This window comes from Octodon degus, unplaced genomic scaffold (assembly GCF_000260255.1).
Source record: "Octodon degus isolate 3935 unplaced genomic scaffold, OctDeg1.0 scaffold00287, whole genome shotgun sequence".
Lineage (NCBI taxonomy): Eukaryota > Metazoa > Chordata > Mammalia > Rodentia > Octodontidae > Octodon > Octodon degus.
The window spans coordinates 529,318-544,065 of NW_004524863.1; the positions used below are offsets into that span (position 1 = coordinate 529,318).

The following is a 14,748-nucleotide window of genomic DNA, read 5'->3' on the forward strand; positions in this document are numbered from 1 at the left end:
TTATTTATTATTTGTGTGTGTGGCCAGCTCAGCCCACCAGGGGGCGGGGCTGGCTGGCATGTGGTGCTGGGGGATTGAACCACGGTCCCTGTGCTTTGCTTAGCTTAGCTTGTTCTAAGTAGGTGCTTTAGACCGCTGAGCCATCTCACCAGCCTAGGCAGTTGTTTAATGGCTGTGAAGTTTCAGATTTTTTTGTGGAACCAGGGATTGAACTCAGGCCCTTGCGCTTTCCAGGCAACAAAATTTTTGAAAGAAACAAACTACTGAAAACTGATGACAAATAGGATATGTGTTAGAAAATATGGGACAGAGGAGTAACAATAAATTGGCACAGAAATGGTGAGGGCTAGGGGTATAGCTCAGTGGCGCAGTGCCTGCCTGTCAAGCATGAAGTCTTGAGTTGGAATCCAGGTACAAAAATAAAAATAGGGGGGCCGGTGAGATGGCTCAGTAGAATAAGCACTTGGCTGGCAAGTGCAAGGACATGAGTTCAATCCCCGGTTCTGCAAAAATAAATAAATAAATAAATAAAGGGGCTGGGGAAGTAGCTCAGTGGCATAAGTGCCTGCAAGGTTCTGAGTTTGATCCCCAGAACCAAAAAATAAAATAAAAATAAAACCCAGTGAGTTTGGAGATACAGACAGTGGAATTCAAAACAATCTGGGTTGGAACTCAATGATAGAGTGTGTGCTTAGCATGTGTGAGGCTCTGGGCTTAGTATGTATCACCATACAAATAAAACCCCACAATGATTTCTTCTTAGACAGTGCTCAGTTGCATGTGAAAAACTGCACATCGTCTTGATTTCCACTGAGGAAATTAGAACAAAGGCAGCATCCTGGTTGCTTGGTCCCTTTCCTGAGCCTGAGCATGTCTGTTCTCTTCCACAGGTGTACTGGGTGGGCCCAATCATTGGAGGGGGTCTGGGCAGCCTCCTCTACGACTTTCTGCTCTTCCCCCGGCTCAAGAGTGTTTCTGAGAGACTGTCTATCCTCAAGGGTGCCAGACCCAGTGACGCCAACGGACAAGCAGAGGGCACAGGGGAACCTGTTGAACTGAAGACCCAGGCCCTGTAAAAGTTCCCACTGGGTTTCTGTGGAGGGGCCGAGCCAGTCCCTGGATGAAGAATGAGACTGTGGGAGGGGCATGTACTTCTTTCTTTTTTAACTTACGTGTGTGTTTTTCCCCCTTTTGCTGTGTGAAATCTTTCAAGTTGCATTCATGAGCTGGTTGGTGCCAACTTCCCTTCCTCCCCATCCCACCTTCCTTCGCCGTGTGTGCAAGATTGTGCGTATGAATGTGGGTGAGTGTGGCCATGTCAGAATTTGGGACACAGGAGCTAGGGAAGAGAAAACAAGTGTCAACATATATGTCCCTCCTCCAGCCCAGTGTGATGAGCACAGGGCACTTCAGGGTTAGGGTTCTGGCCTTTAGTTGGCTTCTATTCAAATCTATAGCTCTTGATTTTTTTAGGGAGCAGGGAGGTAGGGAGTTGCTCCTCCCAGAAGGCAGGTGGAGAAAGGTGAAGACAAAGCATTCCAGTGTTGGGGAGAAGGTACTCGAAGGGTGGTAGTGGAGGTACTAGCTCCACATCAACATGCAAGTGTATCTAAAACCTTTCGAGGAGTCAGTGGAAGAATGTAGCCTACTTATCTCAGGGATGCTTGTCCCAGGGACTTGGGTGCAGAAGTGGCTCTGAGAAAAGTGAACACTCGGATTTGAGCTGTTATTTAAAGCCACATAAACCTGTCTACATCCACTGGCTGGGTTGTCTGTTCATTCTGGTATAATGGATCTCTAGAAGACCTGGGGCAGGGAGGTCCCAACTTAAATAGGAGGTGGTCAAACCTAGAACTAGAAAATTAAGCGGTTTCATATTCCCTGGCAGATGGTATTTAAACCTCAGAATTGCTCCCAAGGGCCAAACCAGAAAATCTAACTCCTGGAGCAAATTTAGCAGAGGGAATAAGGGGCCAAAAGAGCTTTGATTTAATTTATATAGAGCAGCTGGGTGTGGTGGCGCATGCCTGTAATCCCAGCACTTGGGAGGCTGAGGCAGGAGGATCCCTGAGTTGGAGGCCAGCCTGAGCTACATAGTGAGTTCAAGGCTAGTCTGCACTACAAAGTGAGACACTTTCAAAAAACAAAAATTTATTTAGAGCAAATCCAGGCACTTTCCAAATGGCATCTGTAGTCTATTATCACTAGCTCTAGTCTTTTTATATGTCTTTTCCTTTTTCTCTCATCTGTCCTTTCATTTCACAGCAAACCTCTGCTATTCTCCCTAATACCTCAGAAACTGATTTCTTCTATTCCAATGCTTAGTAATTCAAGCGATGATTCTTTGGAGCCTTACCTTTTTTTATTGTTGACAAAATACAACACTTCGGGCAGAGTCGAGACAGGAGACCCTCAACTAAACAATGAATATTTATTGATCTCTTCCTTTTATGAACCTCCAGCAAACTTCACAAACTTTAAACTGATACCTAAAGTATGAGACAACTCTAACTCCTACCAAGACTTCAGCTCTCCACTTACTCCCAAATAAAATATAACTTTTCTAAGTCACCCTTTAAGGCTTTGGAATAGTCCACTTTACTAGAAGAGAAATAGTCCTCTTTACTGAAAACATTCGCCTCTAATCAGACCTTGACTACTATTCCTAGCGTTGTGGCATTTCGGTCAATGTAGGAAATCGACTCCGATAAAACAGTCCTTGTAATCACGTCCCTTTTCCTTACCTCATCACCAACGATACCCCTCCCTGCTCAGAGTAAATGGACCAGCCCGACTCGCCCCGCCCCACTTCGCACGCAGGCGGGGCGTGGTCCTGCCGAGCTGGTGGCGGGAAGGGCTGCAGAGCCGCCCCTGAGGGCTGGTGGCTCCGTGGAGCTCCGGAGGACCCACGAGGAGTGGGTGAGTGTGGCCACAGGATTCCTAGTAGGCTCGGGTCCCCTCAGAACCGCGAGGGACAGTTTGGACCGTGCGGAGTCTGCGTTCCCGCCACCTGGTTGAAAGACAGGGGGCGGGGCGCGGCTGTGGGTGCGCATGCGCAGCGCCGTTCCGGGTGCGGTGGCTGCTTGCTGCGCAGCTCTGCGCGCCTTGGTCTCGCGCGGGCGCAGAAGTAATGGGTGGGAGTTGGGAGCCTCAGAAGTAGAGCAGGGGTTCTGAGGAATTTCTAGTCGCAGTTCACTAGCCTGTTCAGATGAATAAATTTTAAAAAAAGATGTGCGGCTTGTAGTTATCGGGTGTCAGAATTCACAGGGCGCTTGATGTAAATCTTGGGTTTTTGTTTTTTTTGGCAGAACCGGGGATTGAACTCAGGCCCTTGTGCTTGCCAGGCAAGCGCTTTTTCCACTGAGCCATCTCCCCTAAATCTTGGGTTTTTATAGAACACGTTTTTCCCTTCCCTCCGGTCCCCGGGATGGGTTAATTAGCTGTTCACTTAAAGACACTGACTAAGCGTCGTCTTGAGTCTCTGTTGTTTGGTTTGGTTTGGCTTTTTTTTTTATAAGCAGAATATATTTATTGAGAGAAAGAAAGCTCCTGTCCAAGAGAGGGACAGGAGGGGGTCCCAAGCGGGTAGTTCCCCGGGAAGCTGTGTCTTTCAGGGACTTTTATAGTGTAAAACCATGTGGGGCTAAGGTAGAGAGAATGGGAACTCGCTTAGGTGGGCGGGAGGTGGGACAAAACTATGGTCAACCAATGGGATTACATAGGGGACAGGGTCTCTTTCTGTTGGGGGTTGGACTATTGCCTCACTTGGGTCTTTCCAGGTGATTGATACCTATTTAGAATATCAATCCAAGGTGCTACTCGTTTAGCATTTGTTTGGCCTTTAGGTCTTTAGGTCTGGTTCACAGCAGGAGCATCCGCCCCTCCCACAGTTGTAAGGCATCTATCTCCTCTTCTGTGTTGTCTCCTTCGAGGGCCTGGCCCTGTCTGACTGCCTATAATATTTTTATCTAAGGTTTGGCATTTTGAAACAGGGTCTCACTTTGTAGTGCAGACTGGCCGTGAACTCACTATGTAGCTCAGGCAGACCTCTTTCTGGCGACCTCCTGCCTCAGCTGCTGCTGCTACTGCTTCTTCCTCTTCCTCTTCCTCTTCCTCTCGCGGAACCGAGGATTGAACTCAGACCCTTGTGCTTGCCAGGCAAGCGCTTATTCTACTGAGCCATCTCCCCGGCCCCTTGCCTCAGCTTCTTGAGCGCTGGGATCACAGGGATGCACCACCATGCCCGGCTTTATCTGAAATAGTGAACCCCCTCTATTGTATTTGGCACTCAACAGCTTATTGAAAGGTTATAGAGTTCCTCCTCGTACTGACATGAATAGGGCAACGTTTCCATCCCTGAGGAATTCATAGCCTAGTAGTAAAATATATATAAATGATAATTCTTCAGTTACAGATGCAGGATAAGAAAGTTCTACCTGACTTTCTTATTCTTCTCGCTTCTCAGTTGCACACATACCCTGCCACCTCCACATCTCTAGCCCCAGCCTCTTTTTCCTCAGCCTTTAGACTTGTCTACTCCAGTTTAGACAAGTTTATTGAGCACCTACATTATGCTGGTTATGATTCCCGAACTCGAGAAATTTATATTTCAGTGCAGATGTTAACAAGGAATTGCATTTAGAAGCACCAGAGTATTTTCAAAACACCTTGCCTAACCCCTGCCTGCTAGAAATTTTTTTTTTTTTCCTCGAATGCCTTCAGGGCACTTTTGGCCAGCGGGAGAGTTGTGAGGTTCGAACTCCAGGAACCTGAGGCTGACAGCTTTGTGGAAGCAGCCACTTAAAGGACTGAGCTAGGCCCAGGCCCCCTAGAAATTTTGATACAATAACCAGGCTCAAAATTCAAAGATCTATAGGAAAAAAATTATTGTTCTTGGACAATCTGAGTCTAGTGGGTCCACAGAGTAGGTAGATGAGAAAATGACATGGAGTGGTTTGAACAAGAGGTTTGAAAGATAACAGGCAGATAGAGTATTTTGTATTGTGGGCATGGTGGAGTTGTCAAATTCTGATTTTGTGTGATAGTGTATATTAATGGTAAACAATTCAAATAGTACCAATTAGTCAGACTTTATTGGTGCATTTTATTTATTTAATTTATTTTTTGGGTGGAACCAGGGTTTTGAACTCAGGTCCTTGCACTTGCCAGGCAAGCATTTATTCTACTGAGCCATTTCCCCAGTCCCCTATTGGCACATTTTAGATATGATTACATTTATCATAGAGAATTTATACCTATACATGATATAACTTGACTAGCAAATAGCACAAAGGGAAAACCAGGAAGATATAACTTGACTCTTTTTCCCATTCCTCTATCCTCCCTTCAACCCCTTCTTGCATTTACAAAAGCTTTGTTTCCATTTTTACCTCTTTTTTTTTCCTTTTCCTTCTTTTTCTTGTGGTTTTGTTTTGTTTTGTCCCCCCCCCTTTTTTTTTTTCTGAGACAGGGTGTGCAGTTAAGCTGGCCTTGAGCTCACTTTGTATACCAGGCTGGTCTCAGACTTGCAACAATCCTCCTGCCTCAGCCTCACAAGTGCTAGGATTACAGGTGTGAGCCACCATGCCCAGTGCTTGCTTGCTCGCTCGCTTTTACTTTCTTCTTTCGCTTTCTCCTCCTTCCTTGGTTCCACTCCCCATTTGAACATTTTCTTCTTTTTTTAAAATTTTATTTATTTATTTATGTGTGTGTGTGTGTGTGTGTGTGTGGCCAGCTCAGCCCACCAGGGGGCGGGCTGGCTGGCATGTGGTGCTGGGGGATTGAACCATGGTCCCTGGGCTATCGCTAAACTTGTTCTAAGTAGGTGCTTTAGACCACTGAGCCATCTCACCAGCCCCTGAACATTTTCTTCTTCATAGTACCTATATACATTAAAATTCTTATTTACACTTTTGGTTTCTCACACCAGGGAAACAATTAGGTATTTACACATATGTGTCCCACTTATTTCACTTAGCAATTTCTCAAGCTTTTCCTTCTTTATGGCAGAGTAGTACTCCATTATATAAAAAACACATCTTTATGTTCATCAATTGATGGGCATTTAGGCTGTTTCCAAGATTTGGCTATTACAAACTGTGAAGCTATAAATAGGCTTGTGTGTACATCACTGTGGTATGATGCTTTTCATTCTTTCAGGAAGATACCAAGAAGAAGAATAGCTGGGTCAAATGGAACCTCTTGTCCTAGATAAGTGTGAGTTTTCGTTTTTTGGTTTTCGTTTTTATTTTTGTTATTGCCTTGAAGACCCCAGTTCCCTCCAGAGACATCACTACGGAGTACTTTTCTTTCTTTCTTTTTCTTTCTTTTTTGTGAGACAATATCTCTTTTTCTTACTGAGGTTGGCTTCAAACTCCTAGGCTGAAGTAGTCCTCCTGCCTTAGCCTCTTGAATAGAGAGGACTACAGACTTGCATTCACCACACCAGGCTGATGTTTCTTATGTATCCACTTAAAGTTTTTGTTTGGTTTTTGGTATTGCGTTGAACCCAGGGCCTCATACCTGCTAACCACATGCTCTACCACTGAACTGCAGCTACAGCCTGCTTGAAGTGTTTTAGGTAGGATGGTTATATAGCCAAATCAAATAACTATATTGTGGCTAGATTTAAGGGAATAATATTGGAGGGAGAAAGAAATTACGAAGCAGTTGAATAATCAAATGAGATATCCCAGCACTCAAGAGGCAGAGGCAGGAAGAATCACTTAGCGTTTGAGGCCAGTATGGGCTATGTAGTGAGTTCAACGCCAGCCTGACCTGCATAGTAAGCCCCTGTTTCAAAAAAACTCAAAAAAAAAAAAAAAAAAAAAAAAAAAAAAAAACGATAATAATAAAGACACTTAGGACCTGAACTAAGACAGCAGGTGGGATAGATGAGGGCAAATGAGGAGCTTAAGGAAGTTAAGGGAAATGGAAGTAGCTAAGATGATTCCTAGGTTTCTTATAGTATGAATAACTTAGGTAGTGTCGGTGCTTGGGAGATCCAAAATAGAAGTAAAGGCAAATTTAGGGGGAGAATTTCAGTTTTGAGCATTTTATATGTGAGTTGAAGATATTCATTGCTCTGTTTAACATGTGGGATTGGTATCTTGGGAGTTCAGAAGGACCCAAGATACAGATTTGCTGGCTTGGATGATAGCTGAGGTGTGGGAGTAGACAGCTTTGCTCAAGAAGACTTTGTAGAGTGGAATGAGAAGAACACAAAAGATGCAGAGCAATGAAACAGCCTTTAAGGGGAATGGGAAAAATAGCCAATGCAGGGCAAGGGAAAGCTTTCTTTCATGTTGGATTTTTCCCCCCTTTTAACATGTTGAACATCTCATTGTATGTGGAAATGGGTCTAGTATAAAGAACAAGTTGGAAATAACTGTCCATGCACACATGTAGGGGATTGTCCATTGTGGGGTTGTGCCCCAGCTGGACCCATCTGTGTACCAGGTGTCATCCAGAGGTCCCTCTTTGCCTTCCATGTCGGGGCTCAGTGTCATGACCTGTAAACCATCATCTTGCACAGCTTCCTGTGCCACGTACTGTCCCAAAACTGTAGCCAACTCTGCTGCCAGTGGGCTAGATGAGCAAAGGCCCACTTTTGGAGGTACGCCCCCCCCCCCCAGTGTGTGAGGGTGGGGGCCTGGGCAACTCCACTCCTGGGACTCAGAGTCCATGTACGAATCCATCCCTCAATTGAGTATTTAGCCTGTACTTCTACTGTCTGCTGCCCCATGACCCCCTCACAGACATGCAGAGCAGCGTACACTGCTACTGTTTCTCAGTCAGGAGCTTTCAGTTCTTTTCTGTCTATAACTATGATCAAAATCCAGTAGGGGACTTCTGCTTCCCTTGTTTTTGCCATAGGCTCCAGCCAAACCCCACATCATCCACATTCACTGTTAGGGTTAGTGGCAGGCTTGAGTCTTTGATCTGAAGAGTTTGTGACTGTTCTGCTGTCCTTTTTGAGCCCTGAAAAGGAGCTGATGCTACATCTGTCCAGTCCCATGTTGAGCCCTTTCTGGTCATCTGGTGTAGCAGTGTAGCTAGGTGTGGTATAAACGTCAGCCTGAAACCTAGCAAGTCCACTCATGCCTGTGACTGGCATACTGTCGTAGGTCTGGAGTATGCCTGGATTTTATCAGTTATAGGATGGGGAGTTACTTGCATCTTACCTACACAGATAACACCCAAGAATTTGACAGACAAGCTAGGTCCCTGAACCTTGTCTTTGTTGACAGCCCACTTCCAGCCAGGAAAGTATTCATCAGACTGTGCACAGCAGCTTCCAAATCTGCAAGCCAATTAGAGGTTAACTTAATGTCATGAGTATAATGAAACAGTGACAACAGTGTGGCTTGGTCCACTAGGCCATGGCATAAAGTCAGTTAGGCTATGCAGTTAGCCTTGTGACAACATCTGGAAGGTACATTGCCTGTCTTTCCAGGTGAAGGCAAATGGTTCCTAAGTGTCAGGTGTGATAGCAGTAGAGAAGAGGTGTTGGCCAAATCCACAACATACTGGCATTGACCCAGCATCAGGGTGAGACTGTCCATCAAGTCCGCAACGGTAGGTACTGCCACATGCAAAGGAGGAGTCACTTTATCCAGTTCCAAGTAATCCACAGTCATTTTCCATGCCCCATCTGACTTCCACACAGACCATACTAGAGAGATTAAAGGGCATGGCATTATCACCCCTGCTGCTTCTAATTTCAAGATAGCTTGTCCTGTGAAACGACCTGGAATGTCATAGATTAGTTTTGACTTGGCACCAGTATCCACCAATGCTAGTACATACTGTACATTCTTAGGGGACCAATAAAGTTTCACACATGGCCTCCAGTCCCCCAGGGCCTGCATTAACCATGTGCCTTGGCTTGTTTCCTAATCTGGGTAAAAGGAGGCCAGTGTCACTTCCTCTTGTTTCCCTAGGGCTGCTTTTACCTTTGAGCCCATCAGCTGATACTGCTGCTCAGGATGCAGGTGCCGCCAGAGTCAACAAAATAGCCAAAGGCTCCCCAGGGCTAAGCTAGCAGCCAACAGGCCCATCCAAATCTGGTACCAGCTGACCTTCCGCCTATCCATGGGGGTTAACTTCATTTGCTCAGGGAGCTGCACGCATTTTAACCTTTGGTGGTATGGCTTGTACCAGTCTCACTTTACCTTGGCGCTTTATATCCATGCTCCCCCAGGTGTCCACAGCATTGTGGATCAGGAGATCTAGAGGGGCTGCCACTGTCCTGAAAGTACCAGCCATCCCACTCGACAAAATCATATCCTTCGCATAGGCCCTATGCAGCTCCTCATCAGGGCTCTGGTACTGTATAGCAATTGTCGTTTGGCTCATACCCATTTCCCACTGCACAGAGACTAACTCTGACTGGATTGTCTATTTTGTGACTTGCTCTGGAAGATCACCTGAATGTTCCCAAACCACCTGAGCCGCTGCCATCAACCAGTTTTATCACAGTCTGGTCACCTGCATGTGAGGCTGTCCTTTGCACATCCTGTAGGACCCATCTTGTAGAGGGAGTGCTGGCTGTTGTAGCTGTTTGGCACATCTCTTATGGGCTTAACTGTGTGTTATCTGCCCCATTGTCCCATAGCCATAGCAGCCCATGGGCACAGTTTCACCCACCTTTTAATTGTTTCGCCGGCTCGTACAGCTACACGGCTATATAGATCACATACATTTTGTGCCAGGTAGAGTTGGGTGGGCCTCCCAGTTCGCCTTACTGGGCTAGAGGTTTGTCTACCTCTACTGTCTGGTGAATAGCAGGCCTAGCATGCAAAATCAGAGGTTTTCCCAGTGTTCTTCTTGGACATGAGGACTTAAGCTTCTGGAGGAGACAGTGCTTCCCATGCCTCACAACGTGCGCTCCATTGCAGCTGGTCTATTTGCTGGGCAAGGCCATCCGTCCACCTCTTGGTTTACACAGCAGAAGAGAGAAGAACAGTTAAGCAACCCGCCCCAGTCTCAGTGACAAGGAAGGATTTGCGGGTCTGTCGCTTTTAAGGCTTTTAAAACATTCCTAGGTTCTGGACAGACTGCTTCCTGTTCTTCCCAGGCCTCCCACACTGCCAAAATGGAGGCTACAGATAACCAGGTAGAGGCTGGGGGACACATGTCCGCCGCACTTCCCCAGGGCCTTCCCTCACCATCTAGCCCTGTCTCCACAATTGCCAGGGAGGTGACACTTACCTCATCCTGCCGGCTATGCCAGTTGTGCAGGCCAGGGACCTGGAGGGGTATTTTCTCAGGTGAGATCCGCCAGGGCAAAGAATGCATGCAGGGCAGACATCAGTTCAGAGGTAGGCAACAGCAAGAGCCAGGGCAGCAGCAAGAAATAGAGCACTTGCATCTGTGCTATTTTCACTTCTGTATGTTGCTATCACTTATTTACATCCTCTTATACTGGCTTAGCACAGTTGTCTAATGCTAAGTCAGGATTATATAAGTGTATCACCCTCTGTGCCCCTGCTGGACGGTGGCTTCACCTCCTTATGTGTCTTCCAACAGACAGCCTGAGCTTTGAAGCAATCCAGTGGCCCCCCCATCTTGTTTTGTAATTCAGGCTAGCCTCGAACTCACAGGTTCCTCCATCCTGAGCCTCTGAAGTGCTGGGATTCATGGCCTGTGCCACCATGCCTGGCTATTTTCCACTTTGAATTGCAAAATGTATTTAACATTTTATCTTTTGTTTTCCTTTGGTTCTTGCATTTTGAAGCCTGTAGATGTTTCAGATCCTTGCTGCTTCATCTGAACTGCGTATTTCACTGCTTGGCAAAAGTAGCAGCCTTCTTAAATGACCAGATCCACTAGGCTTAAGGTGTTTTGTAAAGTTCTCATCAATGATGAAATGTGAAAATAAAGACAATATACATGAACGTTTTCATAAAGTGAAATTTATTAAATTTAGGCTCGCTGGGTGTGATGGTACATGCCTGTAATTCCAGCTCTTAGGAGGCTGAGGTGGGAGGATCTTTGAGAGTTTGAGACCAGCCTGGACTACAAAGTGAGCTCAAGACCAACCTGAACTATACAGTGAGACCCTGTCTCAAGAAAAGCAACCCCCTACCCCCCCCAAAAAAAAAACCAAAACAATAAGAAAAACAATAGGCAAAAAACTCTGGCTTGGGCATCTGGAGGGGCCCCTCTGAGGAGACTCTGATTGGCCCTGGAGCCAGTTCTTAAGGAAGTGCTGAGGACCCACCTAAGGTCAAGTAGAGTCTTAGTCACTTATATGGGCACTTTTCCATTGGAGGAGTCTTTTTTTTTTTTTTTTTTTTTTTTTCCCAGAACCAGGGATTGAACTCAGGCCCTTGCACTTACCAGGGAAGCACTTATTCCACTAAGCCATCTCCCCGACCCCCTGGAGGAGTCTTTTGACCCCAGAGGCAATTCCAGTTTTGTGAGGCTCTACAGGAACCCAGAATGACTGCATTTAAGCCAAAGGAGACTTTTGGGTGTGGGTATCGTCAGTCTCAAAGGACAATGAAATAGGCTATGTAGATCTAGAACTAACAGGCATGTCTGTATGCAGAAAGGAGAAGGATTTGACCTGGACTTTCACAAAATGAAGGTCAAGCTTTGTTCTACTTTTATATAACATATTGAGCATATACAGGTACAAGTGACAGTCTTTAGTTTGAATCCCTGACTACCTCATAAGAAAACACCATGTTTTTTATGAATAATAGGTTAGGAGCCAGAAGTGAGTTTGTCCTTTATTCCTGTAGTTGTCTCTGTGTCATGATTATGTTGTTTTTGGTGTAAAAATAGCAAAAACCATATATAGTAATGTTGTAGATTCCCAGAGACTAGAGAGACCATGAGGGAAACGGGAGGACTTTCTTTTAAGGTCAAGTAGAGTCCTAGTCACTTATATGTCCTAGTCACTTATATGTAGGTTGACCCAGCCAAACTTGAGTCTAAGATGGCTGAATGTCAAAGGAAAACCTCCTATTTTTATACACTTTTGTCAAGGGAGTTGATTCAAAACTAGAAAGGGGTACAGGCTAGGTTATAGAAACAGACAAAGGCAGTTACTTACTCTCGGTTTTACAAACTTACTCTTGAAAGAAGACAAACTCCACTGTGTCACAAGACCCTGTTTACTGGAACATGGTTGTCAGCCTTACCCAGCATCAGAGCAGAGGTCAGCCTTGAAAGAAAGCAGATTCCTGAGGAGCCAGGACTCTGCCTACGGGAGTACAATTATGTTTTCTTTTGTTTTACTTTGTTTTAAAACAGGGTCTCCCTATATATTGCAGGCTGCCTTGAACTCATTTTACATAAAGATCAGGCACAGGGCTGGAGAGATGGCTCAGTGGTCTAAAGCACCTACTTAGATCAAGCTTGGCAAGGCATCAGGGACCGCGGTTCAATCCCCCAGCACCACATGCCAGCCAGCCCCGCCCCCTGCTGGGCTGAGCTGGCCACACACACACACACACACACACACACACCTCTCTCTCTCTCTCTCTCTCTCTCTCTCTCTCTCTCTCTCTCTCTCTCTCAAATAAATAAAAATAAAAAAAATTTAAAAAAAAAAAAAAAGATCAGGCACAGCCTGATGACCTCAAACTCACAGCAGTCCTCCTGCCTCAGCCTCCTTAGTGCTGGGATTACAGGTCCTCGCCACCACAACCCAACAAGAGCATAACTGTTAACCTAATCTGTGACAGAAGCAAAATCCCTCATTGCTAGGAGGGGAGGAAAATTTTTCTCCAAGTCTCATTTTAATAATTGTGCAAAAAAAAAAATAAAATAATTGTGCAGAATGATGTTTAAAGCAGCTATGTTGAACATTCATCGTATGTGCTGTGTAAGGTCACACTGCAGTGATGAAGGCAGTAAAATAATTTACCAAGACCAGGGTAAAGATGAAGGAATATATTTATGTTTCAGGGACAGCAGGCAAATTTCAAGAGAGGACTCTCTCCCTGTCAGAGTGACAGATTGAGGCATTTACAAGGGATTGAGGACATAGGAAAGGGTCTGAGTCAGTGGATGTATTTACCTCATAAACACCTGTTCTAGGGTATTTAGTCTAGGATATTTAGTTCCTTGTTAAACTTCCAGGAACACCTGCTTTGTATCTGTTATTATTATTATTATTATTATTACCATTATTATTGCTATTTTGGTTTTTGGAGACAGGGTCTCACTGTGTAGTTCAATTCACCATATAGCCCAGGCTGGCCTCAAACTTGGAATATTCTGCCACAGCCTCCCTCGTGCTGGGATTACAGGCTTGTACCACCACACTGGGAAACCTGCATTGTATCTAAAGTTGTGCATCAAAAAGTACAAATCGACAAAGTTATTCACTTCAATCTCACAGGAAGGTCTTTTCTCACTAAGAAAGGTGTTTTTGTTGTGTTTGTTTGTTTGTTGTACTGGGGATAGAACTCAGGACCTTACACTTGCCAACTTGCCAGGCAGGTACTTGTGCCACTGAGCTATCTCCCTGGCAGAAAGGTTTATTTTTATCTCATACGGTTGTTGGTTAGTGTTAGTGCATTGTCTGTGACTGTTTAGTAGATCTGGAGAAGATGACTTGGTGGGGGGCTGCTGAGGGTTTTAACTCTTTTGTTGTTAATGGATAGTCACTGCAGTATGTGTCTGTGTATTCGCTAGTGATGCGGTTATGTTTCACAGCTTGAGAAGCTACTAACTTCTATAGCAGCCATACTATCTTATAGTTGTACCAGCAATAGACGAGGTATATGTGTTTTTCCTTTTTTCTTTCTTTCTTTTCTTTTTTGTTGTATCAAGGATGGAACTCAGGATGTTTTTCTTTTTTCTATTTTCTTTTTTTTTTGTTATAAAATTAAAAGTTTCCCATCTTAACAGTATCCTCCCTACATTAAGAAGAAAACAAAAACTAAAGGCTGGAGAGGGCCGGGGAGATGACTCAGTGAAATAAGCGTTTGCCTGGCAAGCGCAAGGGCCTGAGTTCAATCCCCGGTTCCACCAAAAAAAAAAAAAAAAAAAGCTAAAGGCTGGGAATTTAGCTAAGTGATGTTGGGTATGCCCAGTTTGTGTAGGGGGCTGGGTTGAGCCAAAGCACCACCACTACCCCTACCCCCCAAAAAATCTTTATGAAATCCAGAAGTTTTAGAACCACTGCCTTATGTCAGTCTGTATTTAAAAACAAAAGCATACAAAACAAAAAGCTGTCCAAAAGTTTATCACTAAACAAATCTTCCTTTTTCTTTGGCCTGCCAGAGTAGCTCCTTTTTTTTTTTTTTTTGGTGGAACCGGGGATTGAACTCAGGCCCTTGCGCTTGCCAGGGAAGCACTTATTCCACTGAGCCATCTCCCTGGCCCATAGCTCCTTTTCTATTTCTCCCATATTGTGGGTGAAAGAAGAGGCATTGGGGAAATTATTTTCAAAGCAGAAAACTCAGGTACCAGGATAAAGTGCTATGAGTGGAACAAGAGAAATTATAGGTGTGTTGCAAGACCTCTGTTTGGTCTTTGGTGCCTGGAAATGGCAGATGTGGCTTCTCATTTCCCTCTGTGGGAGGAAAGATTTGATGGGTTACCTAGCATTAGACCTGCTCTCTTGCCTGTGCAGCAGGATGAACCTTTGAAGTGAACAGAAATGTAAAACTTTGGACTATTTCAGAACTCATATATGAGATAAAAGAAAAGCCACAAATGTGAAAGCCCTGGAAAGGGAGACTAAGACACCATACATTTTTTTTTTTAATTTTTTTTTAAAGGTTT

At 44.9% G+C, this 14,748-nt stretch overlaps 2 protein-coding genes across 5 annotated transcripts in view; both read left to right on the top strand.

Annotated features, from left to right (window-relative positions):
- Positions 1-1,222, top strand: part of Mip (major intrinsic protein of lens fiber) — a 4,659-nt gene extending 3,437 nt beyond the window's left edge. The window contains exon 4 of the mRNA XM_004647061.1: positions 891-1,222. Coding sequence (XP_004647118.1) covers positions 891-1,076 — 186 coding nt within the window. The 3' untranslated portion in view covers positions 1,077-1,222. The remainder of the gene's footprint in view (positions 1-890) is intronic.
- A 1,611-nt stretch (positions 1,223-2,833) lies between these two features.
- Positions 2,834-14,748, top strand: part of Timeless (timeless circadian regulator) — a 36,411-nt gene continuing 24,496 nt past the window's right edge. For all 4 annotated transcript variants that reach the window (XM_023707374.1, XM_023707376.1, XM_023707375.1 and 1 more), the window contains exon 1: positions 2,834-2,919. The gene's annotated coding sequence lies outside the window, so the exon portion shown is untranslated. The remainder of the gene's footprint in view (positions 2,920-14,748) is intronic.